We start from the raw sequence: 14,170 nt of genomic DNA, 5'->3' as shown, positions 1-14,170 counted from the left end.
TAGCTGCTTTCTGATAAACTTCCGCAAGACTTTCTTTTTTTTGATGAAATAGTTCTCATTTACCTTTCCTCTATCATTAACTTTTACCAATATCTCTAATATTTAATAGCAAAAGGTTGTTGTGGCCAAATTGTCAAAATTGTCATTGGGAATTCTTTTCTATCTAGACTAAAAAAAATTATAGCCTTCTTTCTCAAACCGTCCACAAGATACTTTGTTATTGGCATGCTAAAATCCTGTAGTGAGCAATGGGTAATGACGCGCATGTATCCATGACGAAAGAACTGCTACATTTTATCTTCAATAATTTCTATTAAATGAAGTGTTAATTAAAATAGGCAAAATAAAAAATAGTTGGTGTGGACTAAGGCTTGTCCCAATGGTCCTACCATTCAATTTTAAGGTGGGACTCTCTTATAATAAATTAGCTCTCTTTTATTACAAGTAAAGATTATGCAGAGTTCCAGCTTTCTCTGGTTCGCGTTCGAACTAGAGAGGATTAATGCTCAATCATTGGCTATTTATACAATTTAGAAAGCTAGTGATTGATTGAGGGGGAATGGAACAATATCCCAAATCTTGCTCAATGTCAAATTGTTTTGCTATATAAGAGTGGCCGCTGATTGAGCTTGAACTTATTTGCTTCAAGCATTAAATTAGGAGAAGCACAACAATTGCTAAATCTAATATTAAGCTCTAACCTCTAGCATGTCGACACGTGTGTTATGCCTAACTCTACTGGTGTCTGATAAATATCCACTATTTATACATTACGACCATGAGAACCATAAAATATAGTTATGGGAATGGTTATCATTTAAAGTGTCGTTACTCAAAATTTACTGCTTTTTTTAATTAGTTTTTCGTAACTCACCAACAATATATTAGATAAGTTAAAGTGTTTTTATTGGATTATCAATGCTATAATCTTAAACCAACATGACCCTATAAAAGTTAACAATAACCGATGCTAGTTTTCATCATAAATATGATATAATTTAAGAATCAATTTACTATGATAATAATATTGGAAAAAGGTTGAAGTCAATTTATTATTAGGAACTCTTATATTCAAGTGTAATAAGATGAATTGATATTTTAGTATGCTTTCTATACATTTCAACCTCGGTGATTGCATGCATCCAAGATTCGGAGCTTGATAGAGCTCGCTGATCCATGATGTTCGCAGGTTTTTGGACGAGGATGACCTGTCGTGGTTCAAACATATCTATAAGAAGGCAAACAATGCGGCTAATTGGATAGCCTGATTCGTGGTCCACCACTTTGGAGATTTCACCAAGAGGGCTACGTGTCGGTGTCTCACCTTCTGAGTTATCTTCTTTTTTTAATTATGTTGGTTGCACCCCTTTGGCGGATGGGAATTGCAGTTGTATATAAAAAAAAAATTGTAAATAAAAAAATTGAAAAGAACTAAGACTTTCTGACATCTCGACCATATTTGAGGATATAGCATTACCAACTGCATTTGAAACATTTATTTTGAAATTGTTAATTATATTTATTTTAGGAAACCGAAAAATAGTTGGCAAATACAAGATAATGTTACATGCTTTTTTTTTTTCTTTTCTCTTCAAGAATATTACGTGTCGATTTGTAAAATAAATAAATGAATAAAAATCTCATTCCTTCTACGGCCGGACGCCATCGCATCGGAATGTTAGCAACCCCGTCCTTTGTCCGAAAGAAGGAATCACCTTCCTTTGCGCTTGGCCACCGTTGGATCGCCCACGGTCGCTTTGAGAGCGGCGCAGGCGGTGAATGGCAGGTTCGGAGAGCTTTGAGATATGTGTGGATGGTCATCCAACGGTGGCTGACGAAGGAAGGGGAACCCTTTGTTCGCGCAAAAGATGCGACTGTAACAGCCCTGTCCCGTTAACAACTGTCAAGGCCAAATCCCGCCCGATGCCATCTCACTGTGTCCTCTGGAAACCTCTCGCCTCCACTCTCTCTTCCTCCTCCTCCTCCGCCTTCGCCGCCACCGCCCCGATTACGTCCCCATATACCCGCCGCCGACCATCTCCGACGCTCTCTCGTCTTCCTCTTTGGTCTCTGAGAAGACGCGCTGCGTCTCAACCCGCGCCTCGCCTTCTTCTTGCGGCGTCTCTTCGGGAGGAGGGATGGGGGGCCAAGCGGTGTCGTATCTCTCCCAGAAAGATGTGGCGGAGACTGAGCGTGGCCACCTTGATAGAGGAGTTAATGGGGTCCTTATCCGATCGCAGCGGTAAAAATTTCATCTTTATGGCTTTTTAGCTTAGTACCTTGGTTGATGTATTAAAGCCTAGGAAGAAGTAATTCTTTTCCCATTGAATTAATTTTAAGTTGGGTAATTTGGTTGAAAGAAGTCGTTTTTGGTTCTGCTTAATTTGCCAATTTCTATCTTTGCTTCTGTTCAGTTCACGGCTTTTTTGATATTTTCCGTTTTTCTTTGAGTTTATGCTGATATAAAACTTTGTAGCGTGACTAAGAGTCCCTGAAGAAAATTGGATCGTATACTAATTCTGAAGGGATTGATTGTTGGACACATGATATCCTTCAAATTTCTTTCATTATACCTATGAATGGCATTAGATTGTGTCCTGAGTTCCGTTATGGAGTTTATCTTTACATTTGTTGTTGGGAACGGAAGGTTTTTTAATTGATGTGGATCTCATGACATTTGAGCTTTGGATAATGATAAGCTAGATGTGAGACCATGTAAATGGTCATGGAGTCAAGCATGGAGACACTTGAGAAAAGTAAGGATAGAGATCAGGCATCTGGCTTAGGCTGTTGGTATTTCATCTGGACCCGGAGATGCCATGATGAATCTAAGTGCTTTAACTGTCCAGGCTCTGATCCTTCAAGCTCCATGGCATGCCATTAGACATTGTAAAAGATCCAATACTGGCAGATGTGTTTGCTCCACCTTGCAGCTTGCCATCATTATTTCACCTTCCCAAGATGGATAGAAATATCATCCAAATAGGCTGTCAAGATTTGAATATAAATGAGAAGATCATTCATAATATATGTTGGTTTTGTTATTAGTGGTCTTCTACACATCTTACTTAGTTTATAAGATCTGTTTTGAAGATTCAAAAATCTTCTATTCAGGATCAAGTGCTGAAAAGTAGCCTATGTTGGAAAATTGTTGTTTCCTAATGTATGTATCTATACTTTTTCCTAGTGCTGTCATGTATGATAGGGTCTATCTTATTGCATTGGCTAGATTTCAGCTTTCAAATGTAGGAATCATTAAATTTAATGTAAATCCATTCCCCATCCATGCTTCTATCACGTCTCAAATTCGGAGTATAACATGGTCGTGCTACCGAGGGATACAATCCAAGATAACATGAAGCCAATATTACATGTAGCTTTCAAATCTATCTAACAAAATATGATAAATAAAAGTCCAATTTTACTATCTATTTAATACAACCAACACTGGTCCAGAGTGTCTAGATCCAAATATAAATATCAAATTCATAATCCTCAACATTCATAAAATCATTAACTACAAATTCATAGTTAATTTAAGATACTAAAATTCTTCTACAAAATCGCCAAGCTTGCTAGCGTGAACTCCAAGCGTGGACCATTCTTCGTTCCTATCGACCCTATTCATATAGAGAGAGAAAAATAAAAATGGAGATATATAAGAGACACAGCTCAGTAAGCAAATCTTAGTCTATCTTACCGGATCAAGGATAAGTTTTTTCATGTCAATGCATCATTTAAGAAAAATAATAGATATTTCAAAATAAGCATTTTATAATATAGTATATTAAAACAAGTTATAAAGTAAATCATGTATGAACAAATCATCCATCTTTCATAAACATAGCTCCAAGTTTATATTGCAAATAAATTGATAAATTATTCTTCATGTCATTTAATCATTATGGATCAAAACATTGCTCACAGATAATCGTGCCATGGTCACTATAACCCATGATAGGGCCATCTTCGTAATCAACAAGATATCATAATTTGTATTCGTTACCAACTTTAATTCATTGATAGAGAGCCATTTTTGTTGGATGTTAACTTTAGGGTATTGATTTTCTAATTCTATAGATCATACATAGGTATCGAAGAGCCTTTAGAAAATTAATATCTTTTTCTTAAAATATTCATATAAATAGATGAAAAATACTAAATGGCATTATCAGATTCATATTTCATAACAAAGCTATTTTTATTAAAACATTCATGAAATTATTTTTCATAATAAAACATGATTTTCATAATACGTATGTTGATTCATAATTTTAAGAAAAATATAATATTTTTACCGAAAAATCATATGCATGGAAAACATGATAATTTGAAAATAATAAGGAGTATAAGATCTACTTACCTCTTTCATCTTAGACTGTCAAACTTTACTAAGCAATTTAGTTAACCCTATTAAAAATATTACAAGCAAAATTAATTTTTGTTTGACGATTTTAATCGAATTGAAATAATAAAAAATAGGGACGATTTGCCGGATGATAGCATTCGACGATTTCGGGTGGGTCAGGCCCAAACGATTCGATCAATAATTCATAGGGCATGAATTTGATCAGGACCAAGGTCATTTAACATAGTTCATCATCAGTGGATTCTACGGACACTTGACAAGATCGGATGATCGATCTGGTAGGCTTTCCGAGCACTAGAGCAGTTTAGGACCTTTTTTCAGATATCAACTCGGGTTCGTAGATCAGGTCAATAAAACCTGATACTGGGTTCCATAGATCTTTTAGAAAGAGAAAGTAGACAGGAGAGAGAAAGTAGAGAGGAGAAAAGAGGGAAGAATCCTTCTTTCCATCTCTCTTCTTTCTTCCCCTCGCCAGTAACAGGTGGCAGCAGGGTGGCCCAGTTGCCCACCCGACAGTGACCACAGGCGATCGCAATCCCCGATCAAACCCAGTGGCCGGCGGTGTGAAATCACGGTGGAAGAAACCAAAATAAATGTGCTTTATTTTGGAAGAGACTCAGGCGATTGCTGGCTTAAATCCACGGGAATGAAGGCCCAAAACACAAAGGAAGGAAGAGGAGAAGATGGAGAGCTCGTACCTAGGTCCGGGGAGGCTCGCCGGCGCCCTTTTCTGACGAAAAACGGGGAAAGATTCTTGAGAAGAAAGCTTGAGATCGAAAGAAAAACTACCTCTATTCTTTGATGGATCTCAAAAGGGGAGGATGGGGAAGCTTAAATAGGCAAAAATCCGGGCTTTTCGGTGTTCGGATTAGCTTGAACAACTACTATTCCGATCGCGATCGCGATCGAAAATGGGGAGGAAGGAGACTCCCAACCGGAGTGCTCCTCTCCTGTTTCGTCACGTGCGGCTCACGTACAACCACTAGGCTGGTCTCTTCAGGCAAGCCCAAGCCCAATGAGTGTGCGGGCCGGTCAATGGACCAGGCCCTCACAGCGTCAACTGCCCCTCACACTTGTTCCTTGTGTTAGTTTGAATTCTAGCAATATAATTTTACGTTCCTTTCAGTGATAGGATTCCATGGTTTCACTTAAGCTATGAAGTTTATCTTGAAAGATTCAAAAAAATTCTTACCTGAAAGTTCAAAGCAAATCTACTTCTTACTAGTAACAAATAGATATAGCCAGTATCTTCCTTGCATCAGAATTTATTATTGCATCTTCTCTTCTTGCTTCTAGCTTCCTTTGTTCATCTTAAACTATGACATTTGTTTTGAAGATCTAAGATTCTTGTCCCAATGTTCAAAACATATATAGTTCTTAATGAAAGAAACTGAGTGTAGTATATACACAAAGAAATAAGAAAAATGTTTCCCCCCTACTAACATATTATAGATGGCTAGTTTGCATTATGTGATATTATTACTCATTTTTCCAAACATGCTTGGCTAGTGTTTCTGGTGATACGGTAGATTACATCATATATTCCCACTACCAAATCACACGGGCATTATACCAAACATGTCTTTTTTCTTTATCTTTATCCTTTTTTTCTATTAGCCAGCTTGTAATTTTTTTTGGCATATTTTTATATTCTTAATCCTTGATCCCAAGGTTCGTCTTGGTACCGGACTCCGTACCGGTGCCACATTAGTATAGTATCAGTACAGTACAGTGCGGAATTTTTTTGGTGTACCGAGTGTCGGTATGCTACCTGTATCGGATATCAGTACCGAACCGGTATGGTACATTATGTTCCGTGCCTCCTAGTTCGGGCCGATACGACATACCATGCTTGATCCTTTATTATGGTATAATATAGTTTCATCACGTTAGAGACAACTTTTTTGTGTTTAGTGTGTAATGCTTGTTAACTTTTTTCTATGCCTCAAAGTAATAATTATAAATTCACTATCTCAATAGGTCTACAAATTAAGTTAACATAGCCGAATTCTTGCTATCGGCAGCCCAGGAAATAATGGTGGTGATGGTCTGGTAGCTGCCGGTCATCTGTATCACTTTGGATATAAACCATTTGTTTGTTACTCTTTGTTTGTTATGCAAAAGGCATACCCAAAACCTCTCTACACTGACCTCAAACTGGCATAACTTTGTCTTAGATTTTTGTCTCAATATGGTATCAGCATGTTACTTTATTACTTTGATGGTTTGTACATGCATGAATTGCGAAAATTGGAGAATACTTAAAAGTTCATGCTTTCTTTTTTTATTTCTATGTCATCTTGGCATTATCATACGTTAATATCTTTTTATGTAGTTGACAGGATAAGACTTGCTTGCAGCTACTTCACACGCAATCTGTGGCTAATAGTTTTGACTCTTACAAAATTAGGTCAACCGAGGCCACCTTTTGATGATCTTATCCAAAGGCTTGGTTCACTGAGTGATATTGATAATGGTTCGAAAAGAAAATTGCCAGGTGATGCAGAGCTTTAGTTATAAATTTGAAGTTCATGTATTTTTTATATATGGCTTTGGTTTTATTTCTTTAGGTATACCAATTATGGAGGCTGAAAGGATCAAGACTTATCTGAAAATCCTCATCCCTTCTTTTGTACTGGAATTCTTTTAACCGCCAGGTGATGCAGAGCTCTATTTTGTACTACTTTTGTGTTATTTGGTTAGATATTGACCCAGTCTATTAGATTAAACAATAGGAAATGGACAAGTACAAGTACTCTTTCTTTAGATGCTCTCTTGTATGTATTTCTATTTAGAACACCTTGAGAGAATAAGTAGTTAACTTGTTAGAATTAGAAAGGTGATTTCATTATAGAATCTTTGGCAGCAAGCGGTGAGATGCCTCTGAACTGCCACTTAAAGCTTCGTATCCCTCTCATGGCTACCCTTCTCTATTATATTCTGCATTTGTTAGAACTTATGTCCAAATTGTAACACCATGTCTGACAAGGTTATGGTTGATCCCGGGCTGTAGGTTGACTTGATCCATTTAACTACATGTCTGTGTTAGCACAAAAATTTCGATTGGTTATCAGCCCTGGTCGACTCGTGCACATCAGCATGCTCATGGATGCTGAGGAGCTTGCTGGGAATCTGAAGAAGAGAAGGTTTTTTATAGGCATATTAAAACTCAACGAAGGAATAGTACTAAACGTGCTGGAAATAGATTCAGATAAGGGAGGCCAAAGATTTTCTCAATAAGAAGAGAGGTTTCAATTTACTTTGGAGGCTTGTAAAAGACAAGGAAAACAGGTAAACATCAATAATAGCAGTGAGACAAGATAGGAAAAGGCTTGTAGCATCACAAGATGTCCTTGATAATAAGAACTTTGGCGAAGAATATTTCAGACAGATAGCATCAAATGGATAGGTAATGCTTTCCTTTGGAAGTTTAGAATATATTTTTCTTTGATTATTTTTTCTCAAAACCCTACTTGGTATGTATAAATTTTTCTAGTTTTAAATTTTCTAGTTTTCTATCTTTCATACAGTGACAGATAGATTTCTTGATGAAAAAAGGCACACATTCTTGATGCTTAGAGCTGGTTATGTCATCTTCGGTTTGTGTTATAACTAGCCTCTTGTTAGTAAAAATCTGAAACCTTATATAGATGTCAAAATTAATTTGATATGCATCACCATATATTAGTTCAACTAGAGAACATGCCCAGGGCATGCTGTTGACTCATTGTCCTTCATAAAATATGCTGAACTATACTGATGTAAAGGGAAAGAAATTCAACATCCTTATTTACCATCTGGTTGGTTTACAATGTCTGAGATTATCAGCATCAAAATTTGCAGGCTAGAGTAGAAGGCGCTGTTCAAAAGGTTCTGATGAGGAGTCTGAAAGGTACTTCCACAGTTGTCCTCGAGAACATCTGCTTTGTGCAATAGCTAGCAATCAGGTATGGTTTGTTTGTCTTGTCTTTGAGCATCCATAAGAGAAATCTCTTTTATTATATGTTAGACTGGGAAGATTTTTATATTTGCCTGTCTATAGAGTACTGTTATAGCTGGAAGGCTTGTGCTTTTCCAAGCATTCAAGGATTTGGAAGGAAGATTCTTTAATGGGTCAATTTGTCTCAGGCCTGATTTCTCTTTAGTTTTAATTATTCTCTGATTATTGAAAGGGTGCGCTAATTTTTTCATAGTGGATGCATACTATTATTTTGCTGTTATATTGCCTTCTGTAGACTGCATGAATCCATGATCTATAAGCTATTTCTAGATATCCATCCTTGTTTGAAAACCAAAATTTTTCAGTCTAGATGTGATTTTCATCAAGGATGTTTTGGTTAATATCAGCTTCTGTTTAACCACACCCACAAGAGAACCAAAAGATTGGTTTTTCATTATTGGTGGTCACTGATGCATAGGTAGGTTCTAAGAGGTAGCAAATCTTAAAACCTTTTGATTTTCTTGTTTCTAGACATTTAAAATGTTATAGAGCATGGTTGATTTTATGCTGATGGGAGGCTTCAGTACTGTAGGTGCAAAATCAACACCATTAATCATCATCTATGACATCTTAAATGCTAAAAAACCACGAAGTGTGTGCAGGTCATTTACGTATGTATGGGGTCACAAAATGGATGGTATCAATATTTCTGTTATGTTGAAATGAGTAATAAGACAAAAACTTTTGGATCCATGCTGGAGATTATGATCTAACCATCCCAAAACATGATGTAAAAACATGATGTGGAGCCATTAATACCCACTTTTTGGACCATTTGAGGCATAAGTAAATGCCCTCCAAAACACATGAACTTTTTTTAGATATCATAGATATTCTAGATCAATCGTGTGGTTCCTTAACGAAACTATGATTTCTTTTGCACCAGCAGGTTGAAGATTGAATCCTAGAAACCCTCTGTGCGCTCACGTGCACATGGAAGCACAGATGTATGGATGTGTATAAGATAAATGCTTAATCCTATTTTGACTGTATGGAATACAAACTGTGCATTGTGCGCTTTCCAAAAGCATGATGTTGACAAAGATAAATTATTCTATTAATATCCTTGTACAGTAGAGGATGCTATTTGGGTTGGGTTAATTTGAGGCAGACCCAAACCATGATATTTTAGTGTTTGTTACGATTAGCTATTTGAAAAATAGAGTTTGTGGGACTGGGCCCAGATCAGGTCAAGCTAGTTTGAGCCTGATCCAGCGCAAGTTGAAATTTGAGTAAGAGTGGGTAGACTTATTGAACTTGATATTAGTATGAAATGCCAATATATACTCAGAAAATCCAATGCAGCTCTACTCCAGCCTAAATATATTTAGTACTAGATTTCCAACTCATCCTAACTTGAGTAGCAACTTATTTGTTGGATCAATTATTTTACTTTTCGATCCAATATTTTTTTTTGAAAATTCCAATATCAAAAAAAACTGTAAATCGCTTTTTTCTTCACCCTGACATTCAAAATTAAGTGCAAAGAGAAACAGAACACAGCATAGCTCATGAGAAGATGGACTAGCATATTGAAGAAAAAGAGGTTGGGATTGGAGAGCAGCAGAGTGGAATGGGAAGGTAGCAGCTACTTTTCTAATCCAGAGAGAGAGAGAGGTGCAATGATAACAACTCTTCTTCAACTACGTATGAAGGGCTTTCTTGGAGGTTGGATGTACAAACTGATGGTTCCACATTAAAGGTGCCAACGGGCCAGGTTAATTTGCAGTAGCCTGACAGGCATAACCTGTTCTTGATAAGGCTTGGGTTTGGTTATCAAACCCATCTGCCACTAGGTATAAATTAAATAAATTAAATATTTATTATGAATTTCAGTATTGAAAAGGTCTTATATGTATGCTCCTAATTGATTGGTGCAATAATGGCGTCTTTTCTTCAACAGCTCATGAAGCGTTTTCATGGAGGTTGGATGTACAATGTGATGTTTCCATATTAAGGGTGTCAATGGGACAGGCTAGCCCAGTAGCCTGATAGGCACAACTTTTTCTTTTTCTTTTCTTTTTTTTTTTTTTTTTTTTTGCTAAGGCACAACTTATTCTTGATAAGGCTTGGATTTATCAAATCCATCTGCCGCTAGGTATCAATGAAATAAAATAAATATTTATATGAATTTCAATATTGAAAAGGTCTTATATGTATGCTCTTAATCAAGGTTCGCCGTCTCGGTACCGGACCTTGTACCGATGCCACACTAGCATAGTGTCGGTATGGTACAGTACAAAATTTTTTTTAGCATGCCGAGTGTCGGTATGCCACCCGTACCGGGTACCGGTATCAAATTGGTACGGTACGGTATGCTCCGTATTGCCTAATTTGGGCTAGTACGGCATACCTTTCTCTTAATCAATTGATGCACCTATGATCTATCCAAAATTTTAAAAGCAGACAAAGTAACCATAGCATTGCATGCATAAGAGAAGAACACATATAATTTGTATCAAACTATTCTTCTATCAGTGCGATCATTAGATTATTATACTAAATGTGCTGGACTTGGACCAAGCCCATGGTGGCTCGCGCTTTGCTTACATGACTGTAGGTAGCTGGAGTTTTGTGAAACTAGAACACGTTGTCTATTGGTGGTTGTTTTACATATTATTTCCTTTTCAAAATGGGGAGTATAGAATGCTTTGTCTCATTATTGGTTTTATTATGAGAATTTATTGATGTATCATTCTTTTTATGTAAACATACTCCATTTGGTTAATGTCAGAGAGACATGGGATGATATATACTAGAGTTTAGAGTTGATAACAGATACTGACTTTTGAAGCAAGTTGTTGACTAACCCAAGTTCTGATTCTGTCGCCTTCTTATGGGTGAAGAAGGTTCATTTCGTTCCTGAGTTGTTAAGATAATTTTCTGAATTATTTTCCATACTCGAGTCACATTGCATATATGTTTTTCTTTTTATTTCTGCTTTTGATTTGTCCCCTTCTTGTGGATAAAGTTTATCCGATCTCATGACCTCAACATTACTAATATTAGTGAATTAATACCCTTTTCGATTATATAAGGTAGTTTTTATACTGTTCTAGATGTTGAGTAGGAACAGAATTGCATAGAAAAGAAATTCTTATCACCCTTCTAATGTTAGACCTTGTTGATAACTGCCCACTTTGTAAGATATGTGATCTCTGCATCATTTTAATAGATCGGGTCGGTAAAAGACCTGATTTTCTGATCCTATTTTGTATGTACTATGATTAAACAGGAGCTTGATTCCTAAACCAGAGGATCGGCAAGGTTATAGACTAAAACCAAACTTCTTCGAATTTTGGCAGGGGCAAACTTCTCGCCTGCATGATCAGTAGGTTCGTCTTGTGTAGTTAGTCAAGCTTTCCAACTAAAGGCTTAATGGCTCGTGATGTATGATTTAATGCGCATTATTTTCCTTGACAGGTTGCAGCATTCACTGAGAGAAGTAGATAGAAAACAAGTATGGCATAATGCAAGGTTGTCCCCATGACTGGTACCCTCACTTTCTACCCTATAACAATAAATAAGCACCACACCGAATCATTTTTATTACGACTTCTTCACCCATAACATTCCACCAAAACTCTGAAACTTTCTCATAGCATGGTATCGTTCCTTGTTTGGTTGCGTGGAGTTGGACCTTCGTTTGTGAGTTACAGTCTCCATGAAAGGTGTGGAACAAAAGCATCCAATGGCTACTGAGTGCTAGCCTGCCATCTGACTTTGCTGTTGTGATCTTAAGATGTGAAAGCCTGCTGGTCCTGGATGACATCTTTGTGTGTGGCTGCCATTGGCCCTCCACCTGCTTTCCGTGATCCCAAAATTTATTTTATTTACCCTTCTTTCTTTCATGGCCTTGGATTTTGGTTAGGATCCCGTGTGAATTATTAACAGGAACCGTTGTGGAGATCTGGTGCTTTTCAATCAGTGGGTCGGTTGTGGGTGGTGGGGCCCGTGACTCTTGTTAGATTCTCTAGATCCATCAAGTGGCTTGGAGATGATGAAATCACATTTAACTAAAGAACACAATAGAAAGTTATAAGAAGTTCTTAAGGAAGGTCTCACTGGGAACAGAAACTAAGTTAAATGATAAAATCACTCAGCCAAGCACATGCAAAGCTTATGGAGATTAAAAATAAATGATTGGTGGAAGCTTTTGTAGTGCAGTTCTATCATGATTATTTACCTGCAAATGGGGCTGCAAATGGGTCGGTTAGGTCGGCGATCTGGTTTGCTCCATCGAGACTCAGGCTCCATTTCCCAGTGCTGTGCCGAGTTCCTAGTCGAGCAGCAGAAATCTTGAATTGGGTTGACTTGGATAATACCTGTGTTAAATTTTCTTGAACTGAATGTGCTGATGAAGAAGTTTCAGCTTTTGTCCACTTAAACTTACGGAGACCTGATTCGATCAAACTGACATTTCAAACTGCTTGGGTCCAAGATTTCTCTCCTGGTTGAAATTTGGAATAGTAGCTCCATGATTATTGGATACCACCAATATCTTCGGAAAAGATCCTACAGTTATGTCAATGGAAAGGAAACAGGGCTACTATACTGTTCAATTTGAACTAGTACGTTTCCTACCGTGCCGGCAAGAAAACTTAGTGCTCCATTAATACTTTAAGAAGTACATGGCAACAAGAAGGCAACTAAAAATGTGCACGAGTTACATGCCCTTTCTTCTCCATTTGTCTGTTTCTTCTTTGTTGACCCCACTAATACCTAAACTTTGGTCAAGCAGCAGGAGGGGTGGCTGCTGTGGCTCGCAAAACATGTAGGCTGGTTTGGTAAATGTTGACCCCAGTCACGTAGTCTTCAGAGATGGATCGAGCATATTTCAACTTTAAATGTCAATTTGGGTACGATCATACCAGTACTAATGCATCCGATCCTATCTCAATGTAACACGAATTGATGCTGAGATGCCCCAACCTGACCTTATTCAAAGGCTCAAAGCAAAAAGATTTTGATCTAAACAAGCTTATTTGCTACTGTACTACCCTTTGTTTTATTAAATAATAATTATGTAGATATTGGATTGCTATAAGTAAAATTTTTAGGTCAATGCCTTTTGGAACGGGTTTGGCCGATTTGTATCAGTGCATGAGTAATATTAAAAGCAGGGATAAAAAGCAGAATTTCTTTTGGACTCTTTTCATGTGGACCAACAGATTTCCTAAATTTTTGCTTTGACTTGGGCTTTTTGTTTAGCCTTGATAAAAACAAACTGTTTCATTTGATGGCTTTTACCATCTTTTTGCACCGCAGATGATTAAAGAAAAAACATGAGCTTATGATTTCCACCTCCAATCCTCCTCACTCCTCAGAGAACGGAATGCAAAGGATGGCATCAATCTTGGAATAGTGGTGCCTGCTTCTCTATGGGAGAATAGTTAGCTCAAGGCCTAATGCCCTTGAAACATGTTTCCCATCCATATAGATGCGTCTCTTTTTACCTTCAAAAAAGAACAAAAAAAAAAGAAAAAAAAAAGATGAATCTCTTTCTTCCCGTCCGCTACCATAGCTTTTCACTTGAACATCCTTCCTGTCTCTCTTTGTAACTGACTTTTGCGTGCTCAAACTGATTTGGACCACCCAAAGCAAGGGCCCAAAGCTTGGAGTAGAGATGGGCAAGAAAAGTCTCCAAATTTGGTGGATTTAGACACTTAACAATGCTTTTACTTCCAGTCGCCTCAATTCAAACAGATGGGTGTAAAATTGCTCCAAAGGTTCTTGTGCTAGGCCCCTTGATTATAGAATTGGCGACCCAACTAGGACTCGTTTGGTTCATAAAAAATTTT

The 14,170-nt window shown here is 37.3% G+C and overlaps 1 protein-coding gene across 1 annotated transcript; it reads left to right on the top strand.

The window, feature by feature from the left end:
- Nucleotides 1–1,893: 1,893 nt before the first annotated feature.
- LOC113462995 (uncharacterized) lies at nucleotides 1,894–13,468 on the top strand. The gene is made up of 7 exons (XM_088722992.2): nucleotides 1,894–2,242; nucleotides 6,712–6,866; nucleotides 6,940–7,026; nucleotides 7,383–7,778; nucleotides 8,213–8,316; nucleotides 11,605–11,704; nucleotides 11,793–13,468. Exons 1-3 carry the CDS (start codon nucleotides 2,139–2,141, stop codon nucleotides 7,017–7,019), a joined length of 339 nt encoding a protein of 112 aa, XP_088579118.2. The 5' UTR covers nucleotides 1,894–2,138; the 3' UTR covers nucleotides 7,020–7,026; nucleotides 7,383–7,778; nucleotides 8,213–8,316; nucleotides 11,605–11,704; nucleotides 11,793–13,468.
- Nucleotides 13,469–14,170: the final 702 nt, after the last annotated feature.

This window comes from Phoenix dactylifera, chromosome 5 (assembly GCF_051530095.1).
Source record: "Phoenix dactylifera cultivar Ajwa chromosome 5, Ajwa_hap1_PhDact_Kaust_v1.1, whole genome shotgun sequence".
Lineage (NCBI taxonomy): Eukaryota > Viridiplantae > Streptophyta > Magnoliopsida > Arecales > Arecaceae > Phoenix > Phoenix dactylifera.
The sequence above is the reverse complement of the archived record's forward strand: the minus strand, read 5'-3'. Positions and strand labels throughout refer to the sequence as shown.

Excerpts from the sequence above, each read along its gene's own strand:
- LOC113462995 (XM_088722992.2), top strand. The coding sequence starts at position 2,139 with ATGGGGGGCCAAGCGGTGTCGTATCTCTCCCAGAAAGATGTGGCGGAG. Across the intron at positions 2,243-6,711 it reads GTCCTTATCCGATCGCAGCG|GATAAGACTTGCTTGCAGCT; the intron begins GTAAAAATTTCA and ends TGTAGTTGACAG. Across the intron at positions 6,867-6,939 it reads TTCGAAAAGAAAATTGCCAG|GTATACCAATTATGGAGGCT; the intron begins GTGATGCAGAGC and ends TTATTTCTTTAG.